The 20,233-nt window shown below is 40.7% G+C and overlaps 1 protein-coding gene across 1 annotated transcript in view; it reads left to right on the forward strand.

Moving 5' to 3' along the window:
* Positions 1-5,022: 5,022 nt before the first annotated feature.
* LOC138954280 (von Willebrand factor D and EGF domain-containing protein-like) overlaps positions 5,023-20,233 on the forward strand; it is a gene marked incomplete at its 5' end in the record, with an annotated part of 67,862 nt that continues 52,651 nt past the window's right edge. Inside the window, 2 exons of the mRNA XM_070326163.1 lie at positions 5,023-5,187; positions 10,738-10,963. Of these exons, the coding sequence (XP_070182264.1) occupies positions 5,023-5,187; positions 10,738-10,963 (391 nt within the window). The remainder of the gene's footprint in view (positions 5,188-10,737; positions 10,964-20,233) is intronic.

Raw genomic sequence — 20,233 nt, forward strand, 5'->3', positions numbered from 1 at the left:
GAACTTCTCAGTCTCTCTCTCTCTCTCTCTCTCTCTCTCTTAATAACATTTTAGATGAAAGCCAGGCTGGCTTCCGGAGGAATTACTCAACTATTGATCATGTGTTTACCCTTTACGCTTGCGTCCAGAAACAATTTTCACAAAAGGCCAAACTGTATGTAGCCTACATAGATTTTTGTAAGGCTTACGATAGCATTAAGCGCCCCGTGCTCTGGTCAGTGCTTTTTCGATTAGGGATACAAGGCAAAATATTTAAGGTGTTAAAGAGCATGTATGAAAACGTGAAAGCATGCGTGCGGTGCGGAAACGAATACACTGATTTCTTTGAATGTATGCAAGGCCTTAAGCAAGGTTGTGTAGCCTCGCCGACAATTTTCTCGTTTCTGATCAACGAACTGGCACAGGATGTCATACAACGAGGCAGACATGGGATACGTTTATCTCCGTCTGAGTTAGAACTGTTTGTAATGCTTTTTGCTGACGACATTGCGCTGTTATCCAGCACTGTAGTAGGCCTACAAAACCAGCTTAATGTCCTGCGCTGCTCTGCAGAAAAACTGTGTCTGAACGTGAACTTGACAAAGACTAAGGTCATGGTTTTTAGAAAGGGCGGGCACATTGCACAGAAAGAGAAGTGGTTCTACGGAATGGATCGTCTTGAGATTGTGAACTCGTTTAAATATCTCGGTGTAACCCTTTCCACCCAACTGAGCTGGAACATTGCAGTAGAAACAAAGACAACCATGGCGAAAAAGGGAGTGATCGAAATCGTTAGATTACTGAACAGACTTGGCTGCCATTCGGCAAAGGTGTTTTTCAAACTGTTTGACGCACGGATCGCTCCTATGCTCTTGTATGGTTCAGAGCTATGGGGATATGGAAAGTATGACTCTGTGGAAAGGGTCCACCTGTTTGCGTGTAAAAAGTTTCTGAAAGTGACAATTCGAACTCCAAACAACATTGTGTATGGTGAATTGGGAAGACATCCGCTGTATATTAACTCTGCAGTCAGATGTGTGAAATACTGGTTTACACTGCTGAAGCAACCTGATTCAAGATATTCCAAGATTGCATATAAAGCTTTATGTAATTTGGCATCGAAGGGCCACACAAATTGGGTCTCACATGTGCAGAGTCTTTTATGTTGTAATGGTTTTGCTGCTGTGTGGATGTACGGAACGGTTGGGAATGAGAAGTGTTTCTTACAAGAGTTTAAAAGACGTTTACAAGATTGTTTTTGTCAAGAATGGTTCTCCTTTTTAGAATGCAGTGAACGTTTTGACATTTATAATTGTTACAAAACATGCTTGGAAAAAGAGAAATACATTGAATTAATCGAAGATATTAAGTACAGAGTTGCTCTTACTCGTTTCCGCGCAGGAGTATCCGAAATCAACGCTCACAAGTTTCGGTACGCACCAAACCAAACGACAAGAAACTGTCCTCTCTGTACAGCTGATAGAGAAGATGAACACCATGTTGTATTTTTATGTCCTTTTTATCAAGACCTTCGAGCAAAGTATTTGAAAATCTCGAACTCTAAGACGCTGCAACAACAACTTGTGTATTTCTGTGGCAATAATGAGGAAAATGTGATGAACAGCTTCAGCAGATTTGTGTTCTTCATGCTACAGAAGAGACGAACCCTTATAAATGAGGTTCAGTGATATGTCATCAGGGTTTTAATGTATTTGTTGAATTTTATGCGTGACTATAATTTATAACTGTGCAGATACTATTGCTGTTATTTTAACCACTATTGTAAGGGGCTGTGGCCTTAGACAATTAAAGATTTGTTCTTGTTCTTGTTCTTGTTCTTGTTCTTGTTCTCTGTCTCTCTCTGTCTCTGTCTCTCTCTGTCTCTCTCTCTCTCTCTGTCTCTCTGTCTCTCTGTCTCTCTCTCTGTCTCTCTCTGTCTCTCTCTGTCTCTCATTTTGTACAAATGTTAGACAATGTTTATAATAAGAGCAAACACAATGCTGACGTTATGCTACTTGGCGATTTTAACATAGACATGTTAAAGTCCCATCCCAGCTGGGAATCAACTACTCAGTTATTTGGGCTTAAACAGCTTGTAAAGTCACCCACAAGGGTAACTTCAACGACATCTACATTGCTCGATCATATTTATACGAATAATCCGGACACAGTCTTGGGTGCCTGTGTATCCGACCTTAGTGTAAGTGATCATAGTCCTGTAAGCTGTTCCAAATTGATGAAAATACCCAAGGCAGAATCAAAAGGTCACACATATATTTCATACAGGTCTTTTAAACATTTTAATCAAGGTCTCTTCTTTAATGATTTGAATTGTACACCTTTTGCTTCTGTGCTTAATTATACCGATCCTAACGAGGCACTTGAAGCCTGGTATTCCCTCTTTATCGATGTGGTAAATCGACATGCACCTGTGAGGCGGAAACGAGTAAGACATCCTAAACTTCCTCCCTGGTTAACCATTGATATCATCGAAGCAATGGCGTATCGCGACCAGTTAAAGACAAACAAATTATTTGAAGATTATAAAAAAGCGCGTAACAGAGTAAAGAATCTTGTGAGAAACGCGAAGCGATCATATTTTGATAAACTTGTGGGTAACAACAAAGATGTTTCAAAAGTCTGGCGCGCCCTGAACACGTTTTTAAAAGGCAACTCCTCAAAAAATAGTAGTATTCCTCAGAATATAAAGGCCAACGACTTTAACGATTATTTTTTGTCCGTTGCTGAATCACTGGTAGATTCTCACTCAAAATCTCCAGGAACAGAACCACATTCCTGTTGTGAACGCTTGCAGATGTTCTGTGATGAAAAATTAAGAAACACGGATGCGTTTGTTATTCCGATAATGGCCATCCATGAAGTTGGCCAGTACATAGCAAGGTTAGAAAATAAAAAGTCTTCCGGACTTGATGAAATAAGTAATAAATTATTAAAATTGTCTACTCCTTATATAGTAGAGTCTCTGACTTATGTTTATAATTTATGTATTCAACACAATGATTTTCCAAAAGAATTTAAAAAAGCGAAAGTCATACCTTTGCCAAAGAAAAAAGGTTCTCAAGACTTAAATGATTTTAGACCTATATCTTTGTTATCTGTATTATCTAAGCCTCTTGAAAGGCATGTTCAAAAACATCTGGTTACTTATTTGGAGGACCACAATCTCTTGCATCAACTTCAGTCTGGTTTTCGCTCTCAACATTCATGTAACACTGCCCTTGCCAGATTAACTGATTCATGGTACTCATCCATCAATAGGTTAGACATTTCTGGTGATGTTTTCTTGGACCTAAAAAAAGCTTTTGACCTCGTGGATCACGAGATCCTTCTACAGAAATTAAAGTGTTATTTGAAAAGTTCTAGCACTGTCGCTTTTTTTTACTCTTATCTTAAAGAGAGGGTTCAATCTGTATACGTACACGATACGTACTCTTCTCAGGGCACTGTGAAATGTGGGGTGCCACAGGGGTCTGTTTTAGGACCTGTATTATTTTGCATGTATATAAATGATTTGCCCTTGTACCTACAGTCCGAATCTGTTGAGTGTCATATGTTAGCAGATGATACTACCTTACATGCAACAGGGAAAAGCCCTGCACAAATTCAAGACAAATTACAACAGAGCCTAAACGATGTTTCTGAGTGGTGTTCTGCAAATCGTATGCTTATTAATCCAGTTAAAACAAAGTCTATGATAATCAGCACTCGCCAAAAACATCAACTTTCAGAAATGACTCTGAGTCTGTCCCTAAATGAGCACTCCATTGAGCAAGTAGCTGAGCACCGTTTACTGGGACTTACTGTTGATAATAATCTCAAATGGCAGACTCACATCAATGGAATCTGCAAAAAAATTGCTAAAAACCTGTTTCTTTTGTCAAAGTTACAAAGCATTATTAATCTAGACACAAGGAAACTATTTTACAATGCCCACATAAAACCCCATATTGATTATGCTTCCATAGTATGGGACGGGTGTAGTGAAGTTCACTTGAAGAAGCTGAACTCGCTCCAGCGTAGAGCTGCTAAACTAGTTCTGCCCAGTCCATCTCTTTCTACAAAGGAAAAGATGAAAAGTATTGGGATGTTAAGCTTAAAAAAGCAGCTTTTGTATAATAAATGTTCATTTATGTATAAAGTCGTCTATAAGGACGCCCCAACATATCTTATACAACTCTTCAAATCATCTCCGTCATATTATTCAAACACTCGAAATAACCTTGCCTTGTCAAGGCCCCGCATCGATTTGTTTAAAACTAGTTTTTCTTATTCTGGTGCGTTCCTTTGGAATTCACTACCTGTAAATATCAAGTCATGTCTGTCATTATCTTCTTTTAAAAGACAGCTCCGAAAGCACCTCTCTAACGACTAAGTCGGTGTACAATTTGTGCGAGTGTGTGTGAAAGAGAAAGTGTATAGTATGCTTCCATTAACAAGCACACTTTTGAATTTTTTATTTTTATTTTGTTATACTTTTCCCCACATAATTTTGTTTTATTTGATTTTTTGTTTAAATGTTTTCATTCTTTATATTTGTTCTTTGTTTCATGTGTGTATTATAGTAGGGACTAGCTGTAAGAAAGGACCATATGGACCTAATGCTATCATCCCTCGGTAATAAAGTTTTCGAGTTCGAGTTCGAGTTCTCTCCCTCTCTCTCTCTTTCTTTCTCTCACTCTCTCTCTCTCTCGCTCTCTCTCTCTCCCTCTCTCTCTCTCTCTCTCTCTCTCTCCCTCGCTCTCTCTCTCTGTGACTCTCTCTCTCTCTCATCCTCTCTCTGACTCTGACTCTCTCTCTCTCCCTCTCTTTCTCTCTCTCCCTCTCTCTCTCTCTCTCTCTCTCTCTGTCTCTCTCTCTCTCTCTCTCTCTCTCTCTGACTCTCTCTCTCTCTCTCTCTCTCTCTCTCTCTCTCTCTCTCTCTCTCTCTCTCTTTTCTATCTCTCTTTCGCATGTCCGTCCGTCTGAGCGTCTATCAATCTGTCTCTCTGTTCCCCCCCCCCCCCCCCCCCCCCCCCCGTAGATACGTGCAACGGTGGAGAACACACAGTGATAGATGACTTCCGACGCCAGATAGAATACACGACACCATACCAAGGCGCGCACCTGTGTGATGCTTACCTGGAGACGGGATGGTACCGCTTTCTGGTCAACGGTACGGATGCCACCCTACCCACTTCCTGTGTTGAGGTTAGTACACGATTTTAACCTAGGTAAATGACCGCTTTCTGGTCAACGCTACGGTAACGGTATGGTAAACAGTCTTACGTGCTCGCATTGCATGGTATCCCTACCCTCTTCCTGTGTTAAGGTCAGTGCAAGATTTTAACCTAGGAATATGACCGCTTGCTTGTCAACGGTACGGATGCCACCCTACCCACTTCCTGTGTTAAGGTCAGTGCAAGATTTTAACCTAGGTATATGACCGCTTTCTGGTCAACGGTACGGATGCCACCCTACCCACTTCCTGTGTTAAGGTCAGTGCAAGATTTTAACCTAGGAATATGACCGCTTGCTGGTCAACGGTACGGATGCCACCCACCAACTTACTGTATTGAGGTTAGTGCAAGATTTTAACCAAGGAATATGACCGCTTTCTGATCATCGGTACGGATGCTAGCCTTCCCACATACTGTGTTAAGGTCAGTGCAAGATTCTAACTTAGGAATATGACAGCTTTCTGGTCAACGGTACGGATGCCACCTACCAACTTACTGTTTTGAGGTTAGTGCAAGATTTTAACCAAGGAATATGACCGCGTGCTGGTCAACGGAACGGATGCTACCCTTCCCACATAATAATAATAATAATAATAATAATAATAATAATAATAATAATAATAATAATAATAATAATATGGGAGATGTATAGAGCGCTTGACGTTCTCTAAGCGCTTTACAATAAAAAACATACATTTACATACAAAGCGAAGCGAAAAAGCATGTGCAGCAGCATTCAACACACAAGTGAACAACGAAACACTGTGCATCAATACAAGCTGCAAGCATACTAACACAGGCAAAACATTCAAACATTCAAACACCTGATTAAAAATGCACCATATTGAAACAAAAATTAATCAAATTGTTGTGTGAAGAAGTGTGTTTTAAGGTTTGATTTGAAGGAACAAAAAGTTTGGCAGTGTCGGATTGAGTAAGGGAGAGAGTTCCACGCAACGGCTGCAGAGTGGGAGAAGGCACTCTGAGTGTTTGAGACTGAAAGAAGATAGACGGAACATTCTAGTGTCTACAGCGGAGCGGAGGGATCGTGAGGGTGTGTAGAGTGTGAACAGGTCAGACAGGTAGGATGGGGCTGAACCAGATATGATTTTGTAGCAGATACAGCAGCACTTGTATTGGATTCTCAGCTCTACAGGGAGCCAATGAAGTTTCTTAAGCAAGGGGGTACAGGACTGAGACCGAGGGGCTTTGCAGACAAGTCGGGCTGCAGAATTTTGAACGCACTGCAAAGGGTGGATGACAGACCGAGGACAGCCTATGAGAACAGAATTTCCGTAGTCTAATCGAGAAAGAATGCAGGAAGAAACAAGGGTCTTGGTGGCATCTTCGGTAAGGTATGGGGGGATAGAACCTATTCTCTTAAACACGTCACGGCCAATCCGGCCTCTCCCATAATGCAACAGAAAAGGGGGCGGGGCTTAGCAAAAATAGCACAACGCGTTGCACGCGATGTAAACACGAACAGGCCAAAGTGCACTGGGGACGCGGGGGCATCAGGGCGCTCTAATAAATCAGCTTCAATGTTTTTGTCAATAAAAAAAGCACAAGATAGTGTCCACAAGCTCTTTGTTTGGATTTCCTTCTCCCAAAAATGTTTTAACCTTTTGAACTTGGGCGTAAATAAGATCAATTTCCTCTCTCTCACCGCTAAACTGAATTTTACCATCTGGCTTTCTGTCTGTGCGAGCAGCATTTCTTCTTTTAACAGCTTCCGACAGAGTTTTTCACATATTTTCGTTTCTGAACATTTGTGATATCTTGCATATTGATTGCGTATTTTGTTTATATTTACAATACAATTGAACTTTCACACAGAGAACCTTTGTGTCAAAGAAATCAGTCACACAGAGAGAAACAGAATAACAATGTCAAGGCTGTAGATGTCAGGCTAGTCAAACGGACAAAATGAAACTTAGTCTTGGTTGCTGTAACTCAGTCACCGCTATGATGGTACTTTCGCTGATATTGCAGAAAAACAACACAGAATCAGCCAACACCGCAAACAATAAACAAGTTTAGTACGTTACAACGTCAATGAACAGAATTCTCGAGTCAATTTTTGCATCAGACTCTGACTAAGTGAGTGGGGCAAGCGTCAAACGCCATTGAAATGAGGAGGGAAATCTTGGCGCATTTTTTTGGCGGAATACTTGAACAAACCAATCATTTTCAAACTGACCAAGGACAAAAACAGGCTTGTGAACCGAATGGTGAGGGGGGAGGGTACCTCGAAATGTGTGGGTGATGATTTCACAGCACCAGTCCATTGCTGCAGTCTTAGTATAGTAGCTCCACCGACCACTGTCCCCTCCGCCCTCCCCCCTCCCGTTCGTTCCCCCTTTCAACCCCCTACCACCTTGGAATAAACTGCAGAAGACCATTTGCATATCCTGGATTCTTCCATTTGTGTTGCCAGGGGCGACCCAAGATCCGAGTCCCTTTGTTTCCCATGTCCACTTAGAACAAACCGAGTTTAGATTACCCCTTTCTGTTTTGAAAGTAAACTTGCCCATCCTGTGAGGCACTTTCAGGGACAGTAATTATAGTTAGCGGGACCATGTAGACAAAGTCAACGGTGATAATCTGCGTTGTGTATACGCATACTTTGGAATACGGTCTGTTATTCCACCCAGCGAGAGCCTCTAACACAATCAGTGTTGTCGACAGATGAAGGCGGGAAAACCTGAGTGTTTCACATTCCAACATCCGATGGTGATAGTAACTTAGTAAGGGCCAGGCTGCGGTCTGTAAGCTGTATTGCACTGACATCTCTTTCTGTCTGTGGAAATAAATGGCGAAATTTGATTTAACACTTCTCAACATTAACAGTGACCAAGAAAACGCAATAAGGAGACTATTTACTGAGAATCAGTGGCCATTTGAAACTCGAAGGTGTGTAATAAAAGATTCGACTTGTGTACCAAGAGGTGCTGGGCCATTATCGTGTGACCTCGATACAGAGGCTGTCTCTCATGTGTGTAATACCGTTAGGGTGCAGACGTGGTTATCTGATCCTGGAGGCGATGGTGAAAGCGGAGACACGGGTCCTAGTACAGGGCTCTCTTCTGGGGTAGGCCAGTGTGCCTTTTGTTTTTGCAGCCCTTGTGTGACAAATCATCGCCAGAGGTGGCTAGGTACAGGCCAATTGCCACACCGCAGGAATTCCGGCGTTAGAAAAGTACTCTACAAGAAGTATTGGTCCATGCTAGACCGACGCGGTGCTTGGAATTGTGCATTGTACTTGGCGAAAAAGACGTCTTCCTTACATCAAGACAATCCAACACGGGTAAACATTAACCGAGAAATGATGCCCGACTGTGTGCTCAAATTAGTGAGAGAGCTTTATCCCAACCCCACAGGAATACCCTATCAAGGCCACAACTGGTGGTAAAGGTTAGTTGCATTTCTTTCTTCATATCCGATGTAACAAATACACATGCACCTGAGACAGCATGTTCTGGAACCAAATTGCCGCATGCCACGTGTTTTGCTATTTTTGGAACGCATGGTGTAAATCTGTGACGTCGGAGAGTGTTGACTCCGCCCTTTTCTTTGAACAAGATCCCCATTGAAATGTTTGTTTACAAATATCTTCTTTATTATGGAGAATTAACCTTATCTAAGCGCATAGGGCGGTAAATGTGTGAAAACTAGCTGTGTGAACAAAAAATCTGACACCGTAACTCATGCTTAACCGAGATATCAAAGAAAATGTAGGAGCAGTATTTCGTTGCCTGCAAGAGGTTTGAAATGATTTGCCAACGCAGAAGGTCAGGCTCCTTATATACTCCTGCCGGGCCTTTAAGCTCAATGTAAGCGGACTGACAGACTTTCATAACATGGTGTTTCATGGAGAGATCGCTATCAAGAAAGATGCCAAGATCTCGGACGGAGTCTGAGAATTGAGGTCAGTGCACGATTTTAACCTGGGAATATGACCGCTTGCTGGTCAACGGTACGGATGCCACCCTACCCACTTCCTGTGTTAAGGTCAGTGCAAGATGTTAACGTAGACATATGACCGCTTTCTGGTCAACGGCCGTGCGGATGCCACCCACCAACTTACTGTTTTGAGGTTAGTGCAAGATTTTAACCTGGGAATATGACCGCTTTCTGGTCAACAGTACGGATGCTAGCCTTCCCACATACTGTGTTAAGGGTCAGTGCAAGATTTTAACGTAGGAATATGACCGCTTTGTGGTCAACGCTACAGATGCCACCATACCCACTTACTGTGTTGAGGTCAATGCAAGTTTTAAACTGAGGAATATGAATAAGATCCGTGTTTAAGTCAGTGTTGCAGATACTATAAGATGTTTGATGGGTTGTTGACAGACCAGCTTTTTTGTCGGTCCGAGGGGGAGCATATCGTCTTTTGTTTCCTACTCAGTACCTCTTTGTTTTTCATTAGACCTGTCATTCTGCTTGCTCGGCTTTGTTAGATGTTTGCATATCTTGTTGCTATTTTCTTTGCTTTTATTATTGTTTCTTATTTGTGCTTCGTTTATCGATACAACGTCTTGTGCACGGGTCAAAATGTGTGTGTTAGGGGTCGTTTTACTTGAACTTGATGTTCGTGTTTCTCCGAACGTCTGTGTATCGAAACACAGATACACGCACTCCATGACTCTGTAAGAAGACAGAACATATCGCTAGGTTTCATTTGTTTTTGATGAATGTATGACCTTTCATGAAGTAGTTTTGTTTTTTGTTTACTTTTGCCAGTTTGCCAGTTCGTTTTTGGAACTTTGCAAAGCAGTGTCGTGTCGTCTGTTTAGGTCTGGGGAAACACCAATGAAAAGAGCCGAAGAATCCCCGAGCGTTTCTATTGGGTTTGCTTTTGATTATCCATGTATAACCTGCTTCCTGCAACTATGGTAACCGGGGATTTATTGCCTGGGGAACATGATATTTATTTCCCAGGTGCTTGTGAATGAAAACTCGTGAAAATGATGACAAACTTTATTTTGTTCTGCCTTTCAATAATCTCCAAAATTAAAATCTTACAATATGTTAACTGTCGTTTTGCTACTTCCCTAATTCTGTGTGTCAAGGAGGAGCAGTGTTGGTTAACCATTTTATTCCTTATTACAATTGGCTGTCGTAATTCAACTATCTCTTGCTGTTATGTTCGGCTTTGTTTATTCGGTAAGACGTGTTTATAGTATTTTGAAGCTTGGTAGATGTTAGTATAGCATGTGTGTGATTTGTTCTTCTTAACACTACAAAAGCTATAGTTTCTGGAGAATGTTTAAATCATATAGTCGCACAGTAAATATTGCGACAATGACCCGATTCAGCCCCGTGTTAGGTTCAGGGGCCAACGGAATGAATCAGAATGGTACGTCCCTTCAAGGGGGTTAAATCGGAACAATATGCCAATATTGCTTCTCTTCATTTAAGTGCAAAACATATGCTTTATTGTGAAATGCATGAGCTTTCGTGATATGATAAATCCCATATAATACAATAAAATTACATTTGAAATATTCACCAACAGCCCAACAGTTGCGGAACACAAGCGCCAGTGTGGTTGGACTTGACAGACGGGCCACCAGAAGTCGGCGAGGAGAAGATCGCACGCGCATGCTCCAGCTGGGCCACTACAGGTCAGGAGACCAACTGCTGTTTCTTTCCCTACCGGGTCATCATGCGAAACTGCGGCGACTTCTTCATTTATAGGCTGGGCTCTACTCAAGCTTGTAACATTGCATTCTGTGTGGAGGGTAAGTAAGGATTAATAGGTACATGACCAAGAGAAAAAGAGAGGGATGATGATGACGATGACGATGATGATGACGATGATGATTATGATGATGATGATGATGATGATGATGATGATGATGATTATGATGAGGATGATGAGGATGATGATGATGATGGAACTTTTTTTAATGCAAAGATAGAGGTTTAAGGCTAAATCTAATACACAATTCCAATGAAGAATAACAAAAATAAATGCTAAGCAGCAGGTAAAACACACAAACAAAACAATTGATTCACAAACAATAAAACAAAACAAGCAACAAGAACACACAGAAAAATAGAATAACAGTGAAAATAAGTAAGCACAAAATCCTTAAAAAGAATGTTGAGAAAGAGATAGAGAGGCAAACAGATCAAATCAAATCAAATCAAATAAAATTTTATTTTTCGAGGGTTGTGGCATAAGCAATACAACGAGCTTTTTTTCAACCAGCCCTCGCCCAGAGAGGGGACTAATCTAATCACATATTTACACGGATATTAACGTAGAAAAAAAGGTAGAAAAAACAACAACATATGAATATTTACACATTACATATTATACACAAATATAAAGCGTCGTATATAGTGAAAACAATGCTGAATACACATGCATGAGTAAATGTGTTATTAAAGCTTTGAGTGTTTTTGTGTGGATATAATGAACACTGATGCTTTGGACAAATGAAAATATAACTAAACGAAGTCTTCCATCACTGTGATTTTTCGTAATTTAACATTAAATACAATGAAAGGTGTTTTTTGAAAGTATTGAGACTCATTGGGACTCTCACAAATTCCGGGAGAGAATTCCACAGGACGCTACCAGAATAGGCTAAGTTTGATTTGAAGAGATCTATCCTTGGAATTGGGACGTTAAACTTTCGGTTTGGTTTGACTTTAAAGTTTGCGACGAAAGTTCGTGGTGCACGGCCGGAAAGTATTTTGTGAAGGAGCACGCCTTCATTTAATTTAAATCTTTCTTTTAATGGGAGAATCTTAAGTTTCTTATAATCATCAAATACAAGACTGGATTGTTTCAGTAAAATTAGTTTCAGCGCTCGCCTATGTAAACTAAACAATGGTTTTAAAATATTAGCACTGGCAGAGTCCCAGATGGTTGAGCAATAATCTGTGATGGTTTGTATATATGCGTTAAAGTATAATAACCTTGAGTGCTGATCAAGAAAGTGTTTAATTCTATTTAACTGATATATTTTTCTCGACATTGTTTTACATACCGACCGAACATGATGGGCCCAAGACAAATTATTATCGATATTTACTCCCAAAACTTTATGATCTCCTACCTCCTCTATTGTGTCGTTACCAATTAATATGGAATGAGGATTGTTTCGTATGTTTTGTCTCTTTTGTCTTGTTGTTATTAACATGTATTTGGTCTTTTTAGGGTGAAGACTCATGTGGTTATACTCCGTCCAATGAATGAGATCATCTACACTGTTCTGCAACGATGAATAAACTTTGTCTAATTTTTTATCAGTAGTGTGTAGGGTCGTATCGTCAGCAAAGAGTTCGCAGTCATCATTAATACTAAGAGGAAGATCATTAATATACAGGGAAAAGAGTAGTGGTCCAAGGACAGAACCCTGGGGAACCCCGTATAACACAGGTCTTTTGCTGGATACGGTTGAATTAACGCAGACAGACTGCTCTCGCCCGGCTAAGAAAGAGGAGAGCAGGCATAAGGTTTGGGGTGACATTCTATATTCAACTAATTTTCTTAATAGTAATTCATGATTAATAACGTCGAAAGCTTTAGCAAAATCGACGAATAGGACACCACAGAGTTGATTATTATTAATGCTACTAAGCCAACTTTCAAGAAGGTTTGTTAATGCTGTGTGGCACGAATGATTTTCTCTAAAACCTGACTGGTTGGAATGTATAAGATCGTATTTCTTCAAATGAGTGGTCAAGTGTGTAAATATGTGTTTTTCAAGTGGTTTTTGAGATTGGTCTGTAATTGGCGGGGTCAGAAGAACTACCTGATTTAAATAGCGGGATTACTTTCGCCTCCTTTAATTTGGTGGGAAAGTAGGATTTGTCAAGGCACAAATTATAAACATATGTAAGGGATTCTGGGGGCAGACAACTTCAGAATTTTCCCATCAAGATTATCCAAACCACGAGTACCTGTTTGTTTTAAGCACAACAGATAATGGAAGACTTCGCTAACAGATAGCAGAGGAATGTCTAAATTATGGGTAATATTTTTTGAATCACAAAACTGTTTCAACTTGTCCAGATTATTCTGTTTCGATCTATCAGTTGTAATTATTTTGTCAACAATAGAAGTAAAATGAATGTTCAGATCATCAGCAGGTATATCAATAACGGAAGATTTTACTGTATCTTTACGAGATAATTGGTTGATCACCTTCCAGATGGCTTTTGAGTTTTGTTTTGAACTGGATGCAGCGAGCTCACGGTAATATTTTCTATGAGCTGGACGTTTCATGGACGTTACTTTGTTTCTCTGTTTTCTGTATTCTTCTTCTTTTCCCTTACGTTTAAGAAAATCGCGGTAATCAATCGCATGTTGAATGTCGCCTGTAAGCCACTTAGGTTTGGGATGTTGCTGCACACGAGAGGTTCGAAATGGTGCATGTTTATCATATACTTTTATAAACAAGTTGTACCATAAATCAAATGCTTCGTCGGGGTCAGTATAATTATAAATCATTGAAAAATTTGTACAACTGATCAAGTTTTGAAAATAACCTATATGTTATAAATTTATGTTTTCGTTTTGGGATTCTAATCCCTTTTTTCGACCACGTGAGGCACACTGGAAAATGATCACTGCAGCTAAAACTTGGAACTGAGGTTTCAATAATGTTAGCTCGAGTTGACACACAGATATGGTCTATAAGCGTAGAGGAGGTAGCTGTAACTCTTGTTGGAATCGTTACTAACTGTTGTAAATTATGCAGGGATAACCTTTCCATCCAGCATTTGTTGGGTTTCACTAAATCAAGATTAAAATCCCCCAAAAGGATAATTTCTCTGGATTCAAGACTGACAGCGTCCATCATATCATCAAAATTATCGAACCAGTTAATATGTTCAGCTGGATTCCTGTAGCAGAAACCTATCAATATTGGTGCTGATTTAGGCAATTTTAATTCTAGCCATATTGTTTCAACTGAATGTTGCTCTAAGTGATGAAGTCTATGAAATGATAAAGACTCGTGAATAAAAACTAGCACACCAGTTTGTCGTGTTGATGTAGGGTCTCGACGTACGACATTATATCCTTCAATCTTAACTTCCGCATCCGTGATGTTACTGTTTAATCTTGACTCAGAGAGACCAAAAATGTGAAAATATTTGCCTGAATTGAGTAGAATAGTTGCTACCTCATCCAGCTTATTTATGGCATGATTGATATTTAAATGCCCAATTCTGAGACCATCTTTCACGGGCCAGGAATTCATAGACACAGTCATAAAATGAACAAAACACAACAATAATCTCTACAAAAGAATATTAGTGAGTATTATCTCGTAGAATAATAAAAAGCAAAACAAATTAAACTACTAAAAACGCACGGTAAACGAAAGAAGGGAAAAAACAAGTAGAAAAGCCGATCAGCACGGAAAATCTGTCGTCAGTAACAGTCTTCTTATCACTTCTCTGCGACAAACACTATTAGCAGTAGAATTATGAACGCCAGAAGGAAGTCTGTTCAGATGCACGCGATGTAAGCAGAGACTAGATCGTTAGCACAACGAAGTGTCACCAGGATTCTTTAAAAAAAACAAAAGCACCAGCAGAAGATTTCAAGGTTTGTCAATGACACTTTTCCGTTGAGTGAACACACGATAAATCAAAGAATGCCAGCTTGGACCACACACACACACATACACCCACACACATATACACACACACACATATACACACACACACACACACACAAACACACTCTAAGAGGAGTCGCTATGTTGGTTGCGAGGTAGTTTGTGATAGTAGTTCCGAGACACTGTTCAATACTAGTAAGGCACAGAAAACTGCTGTTGCAAACGGCAAGCCTGCATGTAGTTAAGGTAAGCCTGCATTACAGTTGGGTGGACAGGCGGCGGCAGGAGGCGCTGAACAGGGTCACTGCCGTACGGAGCACCAGACATTGGAGCGGGAAAGTGGCGATCAGCTGCACCGTGATCACCCACAGGATAGCTGTCCTCTCGAGGACGTGCGTACCTCCTGGGGTCAACGGCGGCCCGGTAGACTGGCTCCTCAAAAGAAACCCCGGGATTTGGAAGGCTAGGGAAGGCACCTGGGGGTGGCGCCACGTGGACATTGGTGGGCGGTGGTGACTGCTGATTCGTGGCGTTGAAGAAAGAAAGGAGGCACAGGAGGGTGAGGAGACCTGTCCATTTGGCAAGGTTGGGAGGGGGGGTATGAGTAGTGTTGTGACTGCTGCTGGGATAACGGAGGAAAATCAGAGTCATAATGGGGGGATGAGAAGGTTTTCGGGTTGGTGGACGGATGCGCAGGTCGCTTTATGGAGGAGTGTTGGAGGGCGAAGGTGGCCTCGTCCTTAGAGTGGACAGGTCGCCTGGCTGGACGATTGGGGGCGGGGAACAATGTCTCTGCCAGTTTGGCTGTTCCTTTGGGGCTGGGGTGGATCCTGTCCCTATACAGGGCCATGCGGGGTGCCCCATTTGCAGTGATGAAAACAGGCGTGTTGTCTACGAAAACAACGCCCAGACGTTCACATACCACAGCCAAGTTTTTGTTTGACGGGTTGATGACGTCGTTCAATGGAGAGCGTCCTCGTGCGGGAATAATGGATGATGCACGGAGACTGGCGTAGGGGAATGCCAGTCTCAGTGATGTCACGACATCCTTCCACGCGTCAGTCGTTACCGCCACAGATGAATGAACACAGGTGTTGATGCCAACGTGAAACGTGACCTGTTCCACCTTCGGCACCGGCTCTGTGCTGTGTGCCCAGGCTGCTAGCTGTTCTGGTGTCATTCCTGGAATGCACACTTTCCTTGCAGCGTCCTTCGTGGGCACGGATTTGCTTAGGTCAATATTTCTGACGACCGGAGAGAGAGAGAGAGAGAGAGAGAGAGAGAGAGAGAGAGAGAGAGAGATAGTCAGACTCATACTCAGAACTTTATTACAACAGGATAAAGGTATTAGGCAAAGCCTATTCTTCCAACCTGTCCTTTATACAACACATAAAGACAGACGCACATTACAAATATAAATTCAATCATATAAAATACAGAAATGCATTGCATGGAAAACAACACAATGTGCATTTAAGGAATTACATAAGGAGAACTCAACAATTACAAAATTACATTGACATAGTTATACCTTTCATTTGGGAATAAAGTTGCTCCGATCAGCTACACATCCGTTAACACTAGTACAAAATGTTTAACAAAATAACAATCGAACAAGACATTTCATTCACGAATGATGTGTGAACGTGACTGTCTCTTAAACATTTTCACTGAAGTTGCATTTCTTATCTGTTGGGGGAAGGAGTTCCAAAGAAACGCTCCCGAGAAGGCTAAGCTCGATTTGTAGAGGTCTATGCGAGGTATAGGAGGGATGATTTTTTGGGACCCATATCTTTTTGTGGCATGTTTGAAATGTGATTGCAAATATTTATGACAGTCGTCATTTAGATATGTATTCATGAACACAGCCTTGTTTAACGTCAACTGATCTTTCAAGGGGAGGAAATTCAGGAGCTTTAGTTTATCATCCGTGGACCTATTCAAATCATGCAGAATAAGTTTTGCAGCTCGGCGATGCAGGGAATTGAGTCTTTTTTAAATGAACATCACTGCAGTTATCCCAAAGTGTCGATGCAAAGTTTATATGAGGCATTATGTGGGCGTAATAGAACGTTTTGAGTTCTGCAGAATCTGCGTAATGCCTTAATTTTGATAACAGGTACAAATGTTTTGATACAAATTTGCAAATATTACTCAAATGAGTTTGCCATTTCAACTCTTGATCAATAGTAACACCCAATAAACTATGATCCCTAACTTGCTGCACTTGAGTTGAACCAATTGACAGTTGTAATTGTAAAGGACTTAATTGATGTTTTTGTCTCGTGGTTATCACCATACTCTTTGTTTTAATCGGATGAATGGTCATTGCATTAGGAACGCACCACTCAGTGATTTCATTCACACTTGTTTGAAGAGAAGAGTTGACGGATTCCAAAGATTTTTGACTGGTGTGAACAGAAGAGTCATCCGCGAAGAACTCACATCTAACTTTTTCATCGGACACATGAAGGGGTAAATCATTTATATAAATACAGAATAAGATAGGTCCTAATACAGACCCTTGAGGGACACCAATCCTGAAAAACGCGTTTGACGAAGTTTTACAGTTAAAGGATACATACTGTTTCCGTTTTGAAAGATACGATTCAAAAAAGGCGCAGGCGGAGTCGTTTTTTTAAATAGCACTTTAAGTTCTTTAGTAGAAGTGAGTGATCTACTATGTCAAAGGCTTTCTTAAAGTCCAAAAACAACGCTCCCGTTATTTCTGCTTTGTTTATTGCTGACAGCCAAGTCTCGCATAAAGAGCTTAAGGCGGTGTGGCAGGAATGCTTAGAGCGGAATCCAGACTGAAAAGGATGAAACAGATTCATTTGTTCCATATATGCCAGTAGGTGTTTTTGTATGTGCTTTTCTAAGGGTTGAGATATAACAGGTAAGAGGGAAATAGGTCTAAAGTTGTTTGGGTCTGTAAGATCCTTATTTTTTGGAAGTGGTAATACCCTTGCACACTTTAAAATAGAAGGGAACACGTTTTGTTGTATGCTTAGGTTATAAACATAAGTTAGGGAATCGACAATGTAAGGTAAAGCAAGTTTTAGCAACTTGACTGGATTTTTTTTCTGGACCCATTGACTTCTTATTCGCCATTTGTTCTACCAGTTTTCCTACCTCGTGCACTGAGATTGGAGGAATAGAAAACGTGTCAGTTTGAGTCAACTTGTGTCCACAGAATGTTTTTAATTTTTCAAAACAATCATCCGTATCAAGGGAATTATTCTGATTGAGACAAGATTTTAGGTTGTCTGCCAGCGAAATGAAGTGTTTGTTAAAATCATTTGGAGATATTTGTGAATGAGAATTGGTTGATCCCTTCCTAGATTTATCAAGAATTTCATTCACTGCTCGGCAGATTGTAGCTGTATCCTTTTTTTCAGAAATCAGTTTATTAAAATATTCTGCCTTTACTTGTCTCACTGTGTCCAAAACTTTATTTTTTGCAGTTAATACTCTGTTTCCATGTTGCGCTCTTTAAAATAATCACGCATCGCCATAGCCTCGATAATGTCTGAGGTTAACCAGGGGGGGGGGGGGGGGGCTGGGATGTTTCACTTTATGCTGACGTAGTGGTGCGTGTTTATCAATTATTGAACACAAAATATGGTGAAAAATATTGCAAGCGCCCTCTGCGTCACTGCAATTGAATACGCTATAAAATGGCGCTTGGTTAAGGTCAAAGAAAAAGGCAGATTCATCAAAATACTTGAAACTTCTGTATTCGATTGTTGTGTGGCCTTTATGACGTGATTTTGGCAATCTAAGAAAAATCGAGCAAAAAACAGAATGATGGTCACTAAAACTGGAATGTACTACTTGCGCATTTGCAACGATATTCTTACTATCAGTGTAAATATGATCAATCAGGGTTGATGAAGTATTTGTTTTTCTTGTAGGGGTTTTAACCAGCTGATGAAGACCAAACAGAGCAGTGGTTGAGCACCACGTTGTTTGAGGCCTGAGTAGGTTAATGTTAAAATCGCCAAGCAATACACCATTGAGGGCCCCAAAGGGTTTAAAATCGTGATCGTGATTGGCGTTTTTTGACCTTTCTGTGACCGTGATTGCCGAAATTTCCATTTCTGTGATCGTGATGGGACTTTGCCCGTGATCCGTGATGACACAAAAATCAAGTCTCGTGATCGTGATCATCATTTGTTTTCGTAATCGTGATGGGCATTATTGCAAAGCATTTTATTTTCAACGTACATTTTTCACAGCTGTATCACTCTATGATCCTCTATTCGTCAAGGTGTTTGTGATCGTGAAAACAAAAATCAAGGTAACTGTGATCGTGAAAGCTAAAATTTCCCTTCCCGTGATCGTGATGATACCCCCCCTTTGGGGCCCTCACCATTCTCGTCACGAGCCTTCACTCTGTCCATCATAGAAACAACATCATCAATCCACCTTGACGTTTCAGCAGGGTTACGATACACATAGCCAATAAGCAAGGGAGAGGATTTGTCATGTTTTAGTTCCAACCACATACAATCAACATGTTCATATTAAAGATCAGTTCTACGTTTGACAATCCCAGCAATGGACTGACATAAAGAGCGATGCCTGTTAGGCCTACTCGTGCATTGTCCCGTCGTAAAACCGAATAATAATTCGGAATTAAGGCTGTCTGAGATACGCGAATCTAGACGCGTTTCACTTACACCGAAGAGCTGTACCAGCTCTGGTTGCTGGTTTAGCAATACACAGACATCATGTACTTTGTTGACTAAATGATAAATATTTACATGCCCTATACGGAGAACAGTGTTTGATGTTGTTGACATTAGGACGAAGTGCAATATTGTAACAAACAGCAGTAAATAATAAAGCAAGCAAAATCCGGAAATATGAGTATCCGGAGCAGTCAAGACAACAGTTCTAGTATATCATAAACGCACACGGATTTCTCCAAGTAAATGTCAAGATTCCCACAACACAAAGCGAGCGCTGACAATGCACATTCAGACACACAAGCTTTCACTTTAGGCCTACACTAACAAAACGTCACACGATTCGGATTAAGTGGCATTCACCACTTACACTCCCGGAATAAATCAGAGTAATTATAGTTGCTATTTAGAACAGGATGATACAAGATGAGATAGCAGCACACAAAGGTGTGCAATCAAAAATAAAGAAACAAATTGTTGCTTTAAAATGAAGGGTAACCGAACAAAAGGTAAAGCAAATCTCACAACAAACAACGCGATACTAGATAATGTAGCTTGAATACAAGGTGAACAAAATGTTCACAGAATACAAAAAGACACAAGGTTAAAAGCAGTTAATGCTGAACAGTCCTGGTGAAATTCAGTTGAGGCTGAACAGTTCACAAACTCGGCCCAAAGCCAGTAGTTCATGCAAATATTTAGCTCACCGTCAAAGTTAATGTTGTAAAAGGTTCTT

This window comes from Littorina saxatilis, linkage group LG2 (assembly GCF_037325665.1).
Source record: "Littorina saxatilis isolate snail1 linkage group LG2, US_GU_Lsax_2.0, whole genome shotgun sequence".
NCBI lineage: Eukaryota > Metazoa > Mollusca > Gastropoda > Littorinimorpha > Littorinidae > Littorina > Littorina saxatilis.